The 15263-nt window shown below is 47.5% G+C and overlaps 1 protein-coding gene and 1 long non-coding RNA gene across 8 annotated transcripts in view; one reads left to right on the forward strand and one right to left on the reverse strand.

Annotated features, from left to right (window-relative positions):
• The window catches only part of LOC144380598 (uncharacterized), a 79586-nt gene that overhangs the window by 11346 nt on the left and 52977 nt on the right, over nt 1-15263 (forward strand). The window lies entirely within an intron of this gene.
• On the reverse strand, nt 1641-10402 carry GLOD5 (glyoxalase domain containing 5). Its single transcript, XM_078064187.1, has 4 exons — nt 10340-10402; nt 6779-6916; nt 3460-3615; nt 1641-1766 (listed from the first exon to the last, which is right to left on the reverse strand). Exons 1-4 carry the CDS (start codon nt 10400-10402, stop codon nt 1641-1643), a joined length of 483 nt encoding a protein of 160 aa, XP_077920313.1.

The following is a 15263-nucleotide window of genomic DNA, read 5'->3' on the forward strand; positions in this document are numbered from 1 at the left end:
TTATCACCTCCCCTGCCGGCATCGCTGGCCTGGACCTCTGCAGTAGCCTCCCCCTCACGGTCCCCCCTGCTTCTGCCCCTACAGCCTATTGTCCTCACAACAGCCAGAGGGAGCCTGTTAAATCCTAAGTCAGATCACGGCCCTCCTCCGCTCACGACCTCCTGCTCTCCAGTCACTCAGAGTAAAAGCCAGAGTTCTCTCCAAGGCCCACGAGACCCTACACAATCTCTCCCCCACACGCTGTCTGACCTCACCTCCTGCTACCCCCTCCCTGCCCACCCCCCCCCCGCCAACTCACTGCTGCCTCTGCACTGGCCTCCTCACTGTTCCTCAGGCACCAGGCATGGCCACACTTCAGGGCCTTTGCACTGGTTGTTCTCTCTGCCTGTTCTGCTCTTCCTCCAGCTATCGGGGCCAATCCCTCCCTCATCTCCTCAGATCCGTGCTCAAATAGCTCCCTCGGTGAAGATGGCCCCCTGACCATCCTCTTACACATCAGAAACCACCCCAGCAGGGCGCCTGGGTGGCTCAGTCATTAAGCATCTGCCTTTGGCTCAGGTCATGATCCCAGGGTCCTGGGATCGAGCCCCGCATCGGGCTCTCTGCTCGGCGGGAAGCCTGCTTCTCTCTCCCACTCCCCCTCCTTGTGTTCCCTCTCTCACTGTCTCTCTGTCAAATAAATAAATAAAATCTTAAAAAAAAAAAAGAAACTGCCCCAGCGATTTTTAGCTGCGTTCCCTCTTTTCCATGTTTTCTTTCTCTCCAAAAGCCTTTCTCATCCTCTAATATACTTTGTATTTTCCTTACTTATTTTTATTCATTCTCTGTATCTCCAAACTTAGATATGCTTATCTCTTCTGTTTAACACTGTCTCCCCAATGTCTGGAACAGGGCCAAGCACACGGTGGGTGCTCAATATATGTTTATTAGTTGATTGAAAGGATGGTATTGGTGGGGGGGGTGGGGGAGGACAGACACAAATGAGGTTTGTCCTTGTCCTGTCTACTCTGTCAGGAGCTAAGCCTCAATCGAGATGAGTCTGGACCTAACAGATCCAAAGGTAGAAAGTACCACATACCCTGGGGGTGTGGTCAGATAAGGCACTCCAGGAAGAGGTCGTATCATCTGGGGTGGTCCTTGAAGGTTCCATGGAACTCACAGAGATCTTGAGGTTCAGTGAGGCCTCTGGGGTGGAGGACACAGCAGACAGCACTTGGAAGGGGTGAGGTGAATTCCAAAAGGATGGGCTAACTAACAAGGAGAAATCTATCAGGGCCCTGAATCCCAAGGGGATGACCCTGGATTTGGTCCTCAGAGATGTCATACCCTGGTCACTGACCCCCAAACAGCTCAGAGACCTCACATCCTGGACAAACATCCATACATAACACTGGGACAATAATAATGAAGAGCTCGTATTCGTTGAGAGCTTATTCATTTATTAGGGGGGACCTTGGATGGGGGATATTCAGATAGGTAGTTTTGGTCCCAAACCCAAATCAGTCTCCCCCCCCCCCCCAGGAAGAATGAAGTGCCCAAGTCCTCAGTCCTTGGAGATTTCTGGGCTTGGGTAAGAGCTTGCAGGAAGGAAGGGAGAGGGAGACATGACAGGGAACAGAATGGAGGAGGGCCAGCCTCAATCATGAGGAGATATAGTTGGACACCTCAATCAGGTTTCCATCAGGATCTCGGAAGTAGATGGACATAATGAGTCCTTTCGCCCCTGTTCTGGGGACCAGACCCTCCTCAATAGGAACCTCACAAGCCTGAAATGGGAGGGAAAGACAAAAGTCATTCATCATAGTTCATGTGTGAGACCAAAATTTAATCCCCAGAAGGCCCCTGATATCTTTCTCACTTCATCTCCTGCCAGTCTCCCCTCCCTCACTCTGCTCCAGCCATGGACCAGCTGTATGGCCTTGGGCATAGTACCTAACTGCTCTGTGCCTCAGTTTCCTCATCTGTAAAGTGGGGATGATGATGGTACCTAATATTAGCTAGTAGGTGGCAGAGTCAGAATTGAAACCCAGGTAGCCTGGACCAAAGTCCATGCTCTTAACCCCCTATGCTTTCCCCACTTTACTTCCGAACCGGCCTTTTCCACTGATACTTTCCAAAGAAAGATTATATGCAAAACCTTAATCTGTGTTCCCCAAAAGGAGAAGCAATGCTTCCCTTACATGAAATCATTTTAAGTGTTAGAGGGACACCCCTTTAAATATTCCCTCTTCAATCCTATTTCAGTCCTTTTTTTTTCTCACTAAGTAATTTCTACACCCAATGTGGGGCTCGAACTCACAGCCCCGTGATCAAGAGTTGCATACTCTTCTGACCGAGCCAGCCAGGCGCCCCCTATTTCAATTCTTCTGATTATACCAAGAAGCAAGGCTCTGGTGGATGCTAACAAGTCCTTAGCACCTCCTCAACCATTTGCTAAATCTCCCCTTGTCATGTCAGGCCCAGAGGGTTCAGAGAAAGGAAATGGATAAGATTTTATTTATTTATTTGAGAGAGAGCCAGTGAGAGAGAGAGAGAGATAACACAAGCAGGGGGAGGGGCAGAGGGAGAGGGAGAAGCAGACTCCCCCCTGAGCAGGGAGCCCCCACGCCAGGCTCTATCCCAGGACCCTGGGATCATGACCTGAGCCGAAGGCAGACGCTTAACTGACTGAGCCACTCAGGCGCCCCCACGACTGGTATTTTTATAGCCGTTTGTTTTTTACAAGTTATCTTCCCTTTGTGTCAAGATATGATGGGCTTTTCACGTAACTGGTGAAACTTTGGCTTTTTACAGAAATGCGTTTCTGTAAAAAGAATTTAAGTTTGTAATTTTTTTACAAGAATGATGTAATGTGGGGGCGCCTGGGTGGCTCAGATGGATAAGCGTCTGCCTTCGGCTCAGGTCATGATCCCAGGGTCCTGGGATTGAGTCCCTGCATTGGGCTCCCTGCTCAGTGGGGAGCCTGCTTTTCCCTCTCCCTCTGTCCCTCCCCCTGCTCGTGCTCTCTCTCAAATGAATAAATAAAATCTTTAAAAAAAAGGACGTAATGTTTCCCTTTTTTTTTTTAAAAAGATTTTTTTATTTATTTTTTGACAGAAAGAGACAGCGAGAGAGGGAACACAAACAGGGGGAGTGGGAGAGGAAGAAGCAGGCTTCCGCTAAGCAGGGAGCCGGACGTGGGTCTTGATCCCAGGACCCCAGGATCATGACCTGAGCTGAAGGCAGATGCTTAACGACTGATCCATCCAGGCGCCCCTGTAATGGTCCCCTTTAAAATAGATTTGTTTACATGAAACAATGATGTCAGCAAAAATAATGAGCAAACAGTTGTGTACAAGCATTATCTGGAAGTGACAAAAGTTGTTATGTCTGAAATTTGAGGAAGACCTGACTGGGTCGTGCTCCTGTTTCCACTGTACCAGCCGCAGCTTTCTCGAAAAGAACCAACATCCCACTCACTTTGAGGTGCTGGACCACTTCCTCCAAAGGTGTCTCTGTGATCAGGCATATGTCCACGGAGCCAGGAACTGGGTGAGCAGCTTTGGGTTCAAATTCCTTTCCCACCTTGTGGAGGTTCAATTTCTGGTCTCCAAAACACAATGCTTTCCGGTCAGCCTATTTTTTTTTTAAGATTTATTTATTTATTTAACAGAGCGAGAGTGAGAACACAAGCAGGGGGAGCGGCGGGCAGAGGGAGAGGGAGAAGCAGGCTCCCCGCTGACAGGGAGCCCAATGTGGGGCTCGATCCCAGGACCCTGAGATCATGACCTGAGCTGAAGGCAGATGCTTAACTGTCAGGTCACCCTATTTGGGGAGGAAGAACTAAACCCCCAAGATGAGCATGAGACAAAGCCCCCTACCTACCCCAACAAGGTTAAAACAAAGTACAACGGGGCTTTTAATTAAAAATAACAGTCCCTCGCCCCACCCCAGCCTAGTCTCATTCCCTAGAGGCAACTGCTTTCAGCCTGTGTGTGTGTGTGTGTGTGTGTGTGTGTGTATTTCTTCTGGAAATTATTTGCATTATCTTCAAATAATATGTAAATACTACCCGTGGCAGAGACAGCAATTTGTCTTAATATACATTTACTTAGTATACAATATAATAGACATTTCTCCCTTTTTTCTTATAAACAACCCAAATTTCAATGGGGTCAATTGTGTGCCCGGCTTAAAAAGCCATTTCCCAGCATTCCTTGATGGGGGGGGGCATGTAAGATGGACTGGACAATGAGATGTCAGCAGAGGTTGCGGATGGAGCTTCCGGAAACCTCCTGGTCCCACTGAGCTGGCACCTCTGGCCCATTCACGTCCTCTTCCTTCCCAGACTTTGGCTGAGCCCCAACTTTCTACAGAGGTTGTTAAATGGGAGAAAAAGAAAACTCGATCTTCTTTCACCCACTGTTCGTTGAGTTTTCTCCTATGTACCCCCAGATACAGTCAGTGACTGATAATGGGCAACTTTAGCCATTTTCTTGATTTAGCAACTTGAGACATTTTCACTCCTCTCCCTGCTCGGATAAACAAGAATTTAGCTCATCCACATTACTCCCCCCTACCAATAGAATTCTATCATCATTTGTAGTTCCTCTTTTAGTTCCTTTATAATTTTTAAAAGACCCACTTTCATCTTTAGGTTTTGATAGATGAACTACAGCTAGTATCTCACTGGCCCTCCTGTCCTCTTCATGTCCCCACCCTCTCCACCTCTTTCCTTTCTTTTATCATTTTCCTATATCTTTCTCTTCTATCGCTGTGGCTGATACCACATCCATTCTACCAGAAAATGACTTTATTTCACTTTTTTCCTTTGGCTCTCTCTCTTTCTTGGGACCTTTTTTTCTCCTGTTCCAAACTGGACTGAGTGTTTTCTAGGTATCTTTCTGGGATCTTCCTCTTGGGAGCCAATGTGTCCTGACTTTGATGTCTTCCCTATTCCTGGTTTTTTTTTTTTTTTTTTTTTTTTTTTTTAAAGATTTTATTTATTTATCTGACAGAGAGAGAGACACAGCGAGAGAGAGAACACAAGCAGGGGGAGTGGGAGAGGGAGAAGCAGGCTTTCCACTGAGCAGGGAGCCCGATGCGGGGCTCGATCCCAGGACCCTGGGATCATGACCTGAGCCGAAGGCAGACGCTTAACGACTGAGCCACCCAGGCGCCCCCCCTATTCCTGGTTTAATCACTCATTTTGATGTAGATGCTCTCAAGTAATTTTCAAAGCAAGTGGGCAAGGTTTCTCTTTTTATACCTACGATTTTTTTTAAGGAAACTCTGTGCCAAATGTGGGGCTTGAACTCACAACCCTGAGATCAAGAGTCACATGCTCTACAGACTAAGCCAGGCAGGTGCCCCCATATATCTAAGAATGTTTTATTCTACACTCACCTTGATTAATAGTTTGGCTGGACATAGAATTTCCCCTCAGAATCTTGAAATTGTTCTATTGTCTTCTGGTCTCTGATGTGACTCTTGGGCAATCTGGTATCTGCATTATTTCTTTTCCCTTTGTAGTTGAATTACTTTTCTTTTTCTTTCTTTCTTTCTTTTTTTTTTTTAAAGTAGGCTCCATGCCCAACATGGCACTCAAACTCACGACCATGAAATCAAGAGTGGCATGCTCTACTGACTGAGCTACTTTTCTTTTTAACCTCTTTGAAAGATCGTAGGATATTCATTTCCACTTCGATGTTCTATAATTTCATGAGAACATATCTAAGTGTCAGATGTGGTATATATATATATATATATATATATATATATATATATATATATATATACACACACACACAATGGAATATTATGCAGCCATCAAAAAACCCAAAATCTTGCCATTTGCAATGCCATGGATGGAACTAGAGGGTATTATGCTAAGTGAAATAAGTCAATCAGAGAAAGACAAGTATCATATGATCTCACTGATATGAGGAATTTGAGAAACAAGACAGGATCATAGGGGAAGGGAGGGAAAAATGAAACAAGATGAAACCAGAGAGGGAGACAAACCATAAGAGACTCTTAATCTCAGGAAACAAACTGAGGGTTGCTGGAGTGGTGGGGGGTGGGAGGGATGGGGTGGCTGGGTGATGGACATTGGGGAGGGTATGTGCTATGGTGAGCGCTGTGAATTGTGTAAGACTGATGAATCACAGACCCGTACCCCTGAAACAAATAGTACATTATATGTTAAAAAAAAAGATAGTAGGAAGGGAAAAATGAAGGGGGAGAAATTGGAGGGCGAGATGAACCATGAGACTATGGACTCTGAGAAACAAACTGAGGGTTCTAGAGGGGACGGGGTTGGGAGGATGGGTGAGCCTGGTGATGGGTATTAAGGAGGGTACATATTGAATGGAGCACTGGGTGTTATACGCAAACAATGAATTATGGAACACGACATCAAAAACTAATGATGGTGACTAACATAACATAATAAAATAAAATAAAATAAATATGTCAATATTGTTTCTTGCTTCTTTTATTCACTCTTATATTTGTAAGATTCATTCTTATTATACTGTGTAGTGGTACTTCGTGCTGGATACTCAGTTAACCCTTTCTGGATAAAAACTGGAACATTCTCTTGCATTACTTTTATGGCAATTTCCTCCCCTCGTTTTTCTCTATTCTCTCTGGAAGTTCTACTTTTCAGAGTTTGGAATCTCCTACATTGATCCTTTTTTCTCACAGATTTCCTGTGGGGTGTTTTTAGGGGGAGGGATTAAGAGTATTATAACCAAATTCTACTTCACTTGCAGTTTGTACTTGAGAAAGTGATTACCTTGAAAGTTGTGACTTCCATGCCCAGGATCTTGGAATAAAACATGGTGGTGTCTTTGATACTCTTTACCGTCATCACAATACGGTCAAGCCTATGGATAAGGCATGGTGAAAGAGTCTGACTGCTGTTCCTCCACGACTTAAAGAAGAAAAAAATTTGAAAGAGATCACATTGCCTCTGGTCCACCCATGTTTCCTGTTTCCTTCTCTTCACCTCCCCTCATCTCCACAAGGACTATGCTTCCTCCTCAACCCCATTTCCAGGGGAAAGTCCTGAGAGGAAACTTGAGTAGAGTGGTTTTTTTTTTTTAAAAGATTTTATTTATTTGAGAGAGAGAGAGAGAGCACAAGCAGGGGGAGCAGCAGAGGGAGAGGGAGAAGCAGACTCCCTGCTGAACAGGGAGCCCAATGCGGGACTTGATCCCAGGACCCTGGGATCATGACCTGAGCCTAAGGCAGATGTTTGACTGAGCCACCCAGGTGCCCACTTGAGTCAAATCTTATCACCCATGTGCGGATTCATAAGAGTCCGCCATGACCACTCTCTACTGTTTTCTTTTTTTATTTAGGATTTTATTTATTTATTTGAGAGAGAGAGAGAGACAGTGAGAGAGGGAACATAAGCAGGGGGAGCGGAAGAGGGAGATGCTTCAACGACTGAGCCACCCATGTGCCCCTCTCTACTGTTTTCTTGTTCTATTTCTTTCCCCTTGTAGAGGGATAGAGATGAAGGTAAGGGATAAGATGAAGACCAAGACCAAATCATCTCTCGTTGTCCCCAAACTGGAATTCCTCTCTTTTGCAAGGAATGACAAGACACAGAGGAGGCCCAACCCTGTGAGTACAAGCCCTCTGTTGGCCAGTTAAACCCAGTCCCATTTTTCTCCTCAGCTATGCCAGGACAGGAAGGGAGCATCTCATATGACATAAATGTTTCTAGGCATGTGTGTTTACAGATCCACCTTGACGCCCAGTGGGAGGACACAACTCCCCCCTTCTTACTTCCTGCCCTCAGCACACTTTCCACCTGATCTTTCTCTTGATTTGCATTCTTTAGTAATTTGTATATTTACACAACATCTGCTACAAGGTTATAAGGTGCCTGTGGTCTGGCACAATAGCAGAGTATTGTGGTTAAAAGAACAGATTCTGGGAGCCAGACTGATGTTTAATTAATCTCTCTGTGCCTTGGTTTCCCCTTCTGTAAAATGTGCATGATTTTAGACGTATAAGATTATTGTGAACATTTAAAAAAAGAGTTGGATTTTTAAGGGCTTAGAACAATATCTGGCACTGTGCTGTAAGAGTTCACCGTGATGATGATGATGTTGTCGTGGTCATCTTGTTAAATTTCAGACTCCCTAGCATGGCCCCTAGTCTCTACAGCCTTATCCATCTCAAGCTACATTATCCTTTTGCCTGTTCCTCATAAGGGCCATCTTTGTATCCTTGGCCTCAGAGCTGTATGCATATCTAATGCATATGCTAATATCTGTCTCTCTGACTAGAATATAAGCTACATAAGGGCAGATATTTCTCTCTGTTTTGTTCCCCACTGTGTCCCAAACAACCAGCAGATATTCAATAATATTTGTTCAATTAGTGGATATCTACTACAACAATTAGGCCCAGTGCCTAGCACAAAGTCTGACTTCTACTCCTATTCTATTCTATTCTGTTCTATTCTATTCTATTCTATTCTATTCCATTGCATTCTGCTCTATACTATTTTATTCATTCCATTCGACTATGTTCAATTCCATTCAAACCATTACATTTTACACAATTGATTGCAGTGAGCCCCAGCTTAAAAAAATACTGTGCTGTTCTATGCTCATCAGTGAGGGGAAGCATTAGCAAAGTTGCTGAGCTCTGCTGTCCTCATGGATACAGAGGATCCGTGGGAACACACAAGCAGTAGAATGAGAAATTGACCTTTGGGCTCCATTGAAAATAAAGTTGTATGTTAAAAACCTTTTAATGTCTGTAGGATCTGTAACAGCACCCCCTTTTCATTCCTGATATTGGTAGTTTATATTTTTTCTCTTAATGGCTTGAGAGAAAACAGAAATTACTAATATTTTATTAATGTGTTCAAAGAGCCAAGTTATGACCTTGTTGACTGTATCCAATGGATGCTTGCTTTCTGTTTCACCCGTTTCTGCTTTTATCTTTATAATTCCTTCCTTCCTTCCACTTTCTCAGGGTTCAATTTGCTGTTCCTTTTCCAGCTTTTTGATATGGAAGCTCAGGTAATTGGTTTTGTTTTTTATTTAAAGGTTTTATTTTTATTTATTTGACAGAGAGAGAGCACAAGCACAAGCAGGGGGATGGGGCAGAGGGAGAAGCAGACTCCCCGCCGAGCAAGGAGCCTGATGCGGGGCTCAATCCCAGGATCCTGGGATCATGACCTGACCCAAAGGCAGACACTCTACCAAATGAGCCACCCGGGTGCCTTTTTTTTTTTTTTAAGGTTCAGGTCATTGGTTTTCGACTTTCCTGATTTATGCATTTAGAACTATAGATTTCCCCCTATGCACTGCTTTAGCCGCACCCCCTCCTTCAATTTTGGTAGTATATTGGAAATCAACTCAACCCATTTCTCCCATTTCTCAATGCCCTGCCAGCTCAGACTCACTCCTGCAGATCCTGTTTTGCAGACAAGGAGCTCCAACCTCACAAATTCAAGGATGAGCAGGGCTGGTTCTCTTAAAGAACCAGAAGAAGGCTAGTGTGGTTTAAAATCCAAGAGTGAGCGAGGCTGAACAGGCAGGGAAGGCAAGGGACAGATAGTTCAGGGTTGTTGAGGTGACATTAGGGAGGCTGGTTTATAAAAGGATCCTTGCTGGGGCACCTGGGTGGCTCAGTCGTTCAGCATCTGCCTTCGGCTCAGGTCCTGGGTCCAGCCCCGCATCGGGCTCCCTGCTCAGCAGGAAGCCTGCTTCTCCCTCTCCCACTCCCCCTGCTTGTGTTCCCTCTTTCGCTGTCTCTCTCTCTCTCTGTCAAAAAATAAATAAAATCTTAAAAAAAAAATGAAAGGATCCTCAGGACATAGTAATCATATAAGGCTTACTCTGTGCCAAGCCCTGATTCTAAGCACTACACGAAATACATTTTATTCCTCACAGTAACACTCTCTGATAGCGTGCCCAGAACATGATGCCCTCCTTCCTGCCTCCTATTTTTCTACAGAATCCTCTTCAAGGTTTCCTTCAGGATGAACCTCAAGGTCAGTGCCCGGTTTCCTGGTCCCTTCCCACACTGCCCCATCCTGACATTCCTGGAGCCACCCTGAGGGGGCGGAGCAGTCAGCCCTCAGCCCAGGCCCATTCTTGCAGGCATGTTGGTGTCTGACCACAGTGCAGCAACAGGGTCTTTCCGTGTCCCTCTGCTGCCCTCTGCTTGTCTTTGAAAGCGGAAGAGACAGGAGGACGGAAAAATGGATGTCAGCACCCCAGGATAGTCCACAAAGAAGGGAAGCAGGTTAGCAGGCCTGGGCTGGGGGATCCCCAACCTTGGTGTGAACACCCATGCCCCAGGCCCCTGGGACCACCCCACTCACCTGCTTCTGGGAAGTTCTGCCCCACATCCTGGCTGGCTGCCTGGAGGGCAGACGGCATAGCATGGCAGGCAAGGTGTCCTTGCCCTGGAGCCTCCAGACAACCCTCTGGCTCAGTGCCCTGAGATCAAGGGGCACGAATGGGAGGGCCACGGGCTGAGGAATGCTGGTGGTGACAGAGGTAGGCGGTGCGAGTGCAAGGACTCTGATAGAAAACTCAGGACCCCGAAAGTACAAGCTTGAGGTCTGACTTCGTCGGCTCAGGCCGCCATAACAAAGTACCACAGACCGGGGGGCTTAAACAACAGAAATTAATTCTCTCACCGTTCTGGGGGCCAGAAGTCTGAGATCGGGGTGCCAGCAGGGTGACGTGCTGGTGACGTCTCTCTTCCTGGCTTGAGGATGACCACCTTCTCTCTGTGTCCTCACATGGCGGAGAGAAAGAGAAGGCTCTCTGGTCTCTTCTTTTTTTTTTTATTTTAAAGATTTTATTTATTTGAGAGAGAGAGAATGAGAGAGAGAGCACATGAGAGGGGGGAGGGTCAGAGGGAGAAGCAGACTCCCTGCTGAGCAGGGAGCCCGATGCGGGACTCAATCCAGGGACTCCAGAATCATGACCTGAGCCGAAGGCAGTTGCTTAACCAACTGAGCCACCCAGGCGCCCTCTAGTCTCTTCTTGTAAGGGTACTAATCCCATATTGAAGACCCCACCCTCATGACCTCATCGAAACCCTAATCACCCCCACCCTGCAAAGGCTTCACCTCCTAATACCATCACACTGGGGGCTGGGACTTCAACATATGAATTTGGGGGGACACAAACTCTCAGTCCATTACAAGGTGTATGTGTAAGGGCTTACTTTGTAATAATAAAAAAAACGCCCATCCCAAGTACGGTGAGGGGATCTTTATTCTAGGGTTGAGGCCTCTGGTCTATGTAGGCTTGTGTCCCCAGAGTGTGAGAGTGCTGATCTGTTTGGGAGTCAGAGTTTGTGTCCAGGGTGTGAAGCTGAAAGCTGTCTGAGTTAGGGTATGACCACTGACTTGGGGGTCTGTTTCTGAGCCAAGATCTCTTAAGCTATTAAGTGTTCTGTGTCCCAGGGTGCAATGTTTCTGAGTTCTTTTGGTGTATGAGCTTTGAGGTTTTCCCCATCCCCATCCATCCCTTACCACGCCCTCTCCTTGCACTGCTGAGACGCAGGGACCATTCATCAGTCCCACTGCTGCTGACCTTACCCTGAACTGAGTTCCCTCTCTCTTGGGGGTTACTGGTCTAGCCCCTGGGGCATGTGAGTTTGAGATTCTTGTTCCTAGGCACACCCCAAGTACCCCCCCCACACACATACATACAAGTTCTCTATGCTATGCATATAGATTTTGGCATATGATTTTCCTTTATAACACATGAATATAGGTTTGAATAAAAGGTTTCAACAGTATATCCATATATGGACTACAAGGTCATTTCCACCTCCATACTCCAAAAATTACCACTGAGGTCAGTTTCTGGTGTTTCCTTACACACACACACACACACACACACACACACACACGTCACCATGACTAACTCCCACCTGCTTTTCCTTGTCAATGGCCTGTGCTGCAGAAGGCACCCCCACCCCCATAAGCACCCACATGTCCCACCCATCCTGCCTCATGTGCAGCGGGTGCCCTGTGGTAGAACACTAACCCCCAGCATTTCTTTCACTCTGCAATAGGCATCGGCTCTATGTGCAGATTTATAAGGTTGTCCCAACTGTTCGCTCCTACCAGCCTTGTGCACACAGCTCGGAGAATGTGTGTACGTGTTAGATGGAGTTAGAAGTGGAATTGCTGCGTCAGAGGGTTCATTCATGCGCCAAACACCTAAGGAGCGTGTTCTGTGTAGCGAGTGCTGTCCTAGGTGCTGAAGAGACATCAAAGAACTGGATGGGACAAATGTCCTTGCCCACGTGGAGCCTACATTCTAGTTGGGGAAGAAGAGGGTGTACAAAGTTGATTTCCCTAGATGTTTCACAAGATTCTGGAAGGTTTTATTCCCATCAGTGGTGCCTCTATTGGCTTTCTTTCCACTCCTCCCTGCGGGGCGGAGTCTGTGGCAGGAGGCTGGCCGCATTGGCCTTGGCTCTCTCTGAGATCCGCAGGGTCTGGGGCTCGGATGGTCTCTTTGGGGATGTGGACAGATGTGTGTGTGGTCGGGGAGGAGGATATGGCAATTCAATGGTCCCCTGGAGAGAGTGAGGGGAAATAGGATTAGAGAGGCCACTTAATGGAGTGGGCGGGAGCTAGGGACAATGGTCCACTGAATTAGGCATGAAGAGCCCCTCGCAAGTCACACCCACAGAGGGCGGGCCGGAGCAGCGGCACTGAGGAATCCAGTACTGTCTTGGAATATACCATTGTGAGACTGTTTTGCGGACACCCTGGGGGTGGTCACAGAGACAGGGATGTGGCCACCACACGAGGTAGCATGCACTGGGGAGTGGACAGCCTTGGGTTACTCCGACGGGGGTTTGGGCAATCCAGAAGTCACACACACTAGGGAGTGGATACTCCTTGAATCACACACACTGGAGACTGCACACTCTTGGGGTCACACAGAGTGGGTTGTAGACATTTCTGGAGTCAGATTGACTAGTGTGTTGACACTATTGTAGTCAGACAAACTGGGGTGTGGGCGGTCCTACAAACAGATTTGTGTGTGGAAGCTTCTAGAGTCACACATGCTAAGGAGGAGACACTCCTGAGTCACCCAGCCTGGCTAGTAGACATTCACAGGGTCACACATATCAGGGTGTGGCCATCCCAGGGGTCAGATAGCAGATTGGATTGTGGAGCTTTTGGGATCACTCAGACTGGGATGTGGGCCCTTCTGGGCTCAGACAGCCTAAGGTGTAGACAACTATGAGGTAAGAATGAGCAGGTGTGGACAGACATGGGGTCACCAAGATGGAGGTTTGGACATTCCTGGAGTCACTCACACTGGAGTGTGGACAGACACAGGGTCACACAGAGGTGTGAACACTCCAAGGTGTCCATCACACACACTGGAGAGTAGAAATCTCTGGGGTCACACAGAGGGAGCTTGGGACACTCTTGACATTAAACACACTGGGGAGTGGAGACTCCTGAAATCACACACACTGTGGATTGGGCACTCCTTGTGTTGCACAGATTGGGGTGTGAACATCTATGGTGTTATACAGACCGAGGAGGAGACACTCCTGGGATTGCCGTGACTGAGGTGGGGGGACAGTTCTTTAGTCCAATAAGTGATGCGTTGGCACCTCTCAGGCCAGAAACTGAGGTGTAGACACTCCTGTGGTCACACAGAGTAGTTGTGGGACAGTCCCTGGTATAGACTTGGGAGTGGACACTGCTGAGGTCACAGACTGTGGTGTGGATGGCCTTGGGGTCAAACAAACCAGGATGCGAATTCTCTTGGGTCACACAGACTGGGTGTGGACACCCCCGCAGTCACCCAAATGGGTATTTGGACACTACTGGGGTCACACACGCTGGTCACACACCTCTGGGGTCACTCACGTTGAACACTCACTATCATAGTCTAGGGTGTGGACACTGGGATGGGGACGCTTCTGGCATCTCACACAAGGGTGTGCCCGTTCATGATGTCACACAGGACGGGGATTGAATGATGCTAGAGGTGTCCATTTGGTGACACTGATTAAGAGGGCAAAGTTTGAATACCAGCTGTTAAAAGTACTTAGACAAGGGGAACCTGGGTGGCTCAGTCGTTAAGCATCTGCCTTCGGCTCAGGTCATGATCCTGGGGTCCTGGGATCGAGCCCCGCTTTGGGATCCCCTGCTCAGCGGGAAGCCTGCTTCTCCCTCTCCCACTCCCCCTGCTTGCGTTCCCTCTCTCGCTGTCTCTCTCTCTCTGTCAAATAAATAAATAAAATCTTTAAAAAAAAAGTACTTAGCCAAGGAGGCCGTGAGACCAAGGTGGTTCTGATACCTCAGTAGCCTCAGTAAGCAAACCGAAACCTAAGCCGGAGCAATGCACTTGTATCCAAGAAATCGAAATGTCAGAACAACCATCACAAACAGCCAACTAGGCTTTCCCGGTAAGGCCACCACTTCAGCTCTAGCCAATCAAATAATCTCCTCCCTTCGCTTCCCATCTGCCCTAGGAAAGACTTGCCCCCAGCTCCTGTCCGGAGCTCTCCTCACCACTTCCGGTTTGGCACTGCCCAGTTCCTGTTGCCTTAGGCTCCAAGAAACCGAAAATTTAAGCATGCCTCAGTTTATCAGTTTATCTTTTAACACACCTGTGCCACCCACAGGATAGGCTCTCAAATGCGGGCCTCACTTTTAGTATCTGTGCCACCAAAGTGAGCACTGGGCTTCACTTTTTTTTTTTTTATAAAGATTTTATTTATTTGAGAGAGAGAAAGCAGGAGAGGGGCAGAGGGAGAGGGAGAAGCAGGCTCCCCGCTGAGCAGGGAGCCCGATGCGGGGCTCGATCCCGGGACTCTGGGATCATGACCTGAGCCGAAGGCAGGCGCTTAACGACTGAGCCACCCAGGCACCCTGGGCTTCACTTCTAATTGCCACGTAAGACCCCATAGACTGATTCTTTTCATGGGGACCCGGGATGCTTGAGGGAGAGAATCGTCGAAGATCTATTGCTTGGAAGGTCTGCGGTGGATCATGACCTGAGCTGAAGGCAGACACTTAACCGACTGAGCCACCCGGGTACCCCGTCTTCTCTGCTTCTGTCTCAAATCCCCCTCGGCTACCCTCTTACAAAGACATTTGTGGTTACATTTAGGTCCTGCCTGGATAATCAAGATAATTTCCCCATCATGGACCCTTAACTTTTTGGGGGGAGCGGAGCAGAGGGAGAGGGAGAGAGAGAATCTTAAGCAGGCTCCACGCCCAGTGTGGAGCCTGATACCAGGCA

The sequence above is a fragment of the Halichoerus grypus genome, chromosome X, assembly GCF_964656455.1.
Source record: "Halichoerus grypus chromosome X, mHalGry1.hap1.1, whole genome shotgun sequence".
Taxonomy (NCBI): Eukaryota; Metazoa; Chordata; class Mammalia; order Carnivora; family Phocidae; genus Halichoerus; species Halichoerus grypus.

What these genes read in the sequence shown, in the direction of transcription:
- GLOD5 (XM_078064187.1), bottom strand. Translation starts at nt 10,402, where the DNA reads ATGCTATGCCGTCTGCCCTCCAGGCAGCCAGCCAGGATGTGGGGCAGA. An exon ending in GCAGAACTTCCCAGAAGCAG is followed by an intron (nt 6,917 to 10,339) that starts GTGAGTGGGGTG and finishes TTCTTCTTTAAG; the next exon opens with TCGTGGAGGAACAGCAGTCA. An exon ending in TGGAAGTCACAACTTTCAAG is followed by an intron (nt 3,616 to 6,778) that starts GTAATCACTTTC and finishes AAAAAAAAATAG; the next exon opens with GCTGACCGGAAAGCATTGTG.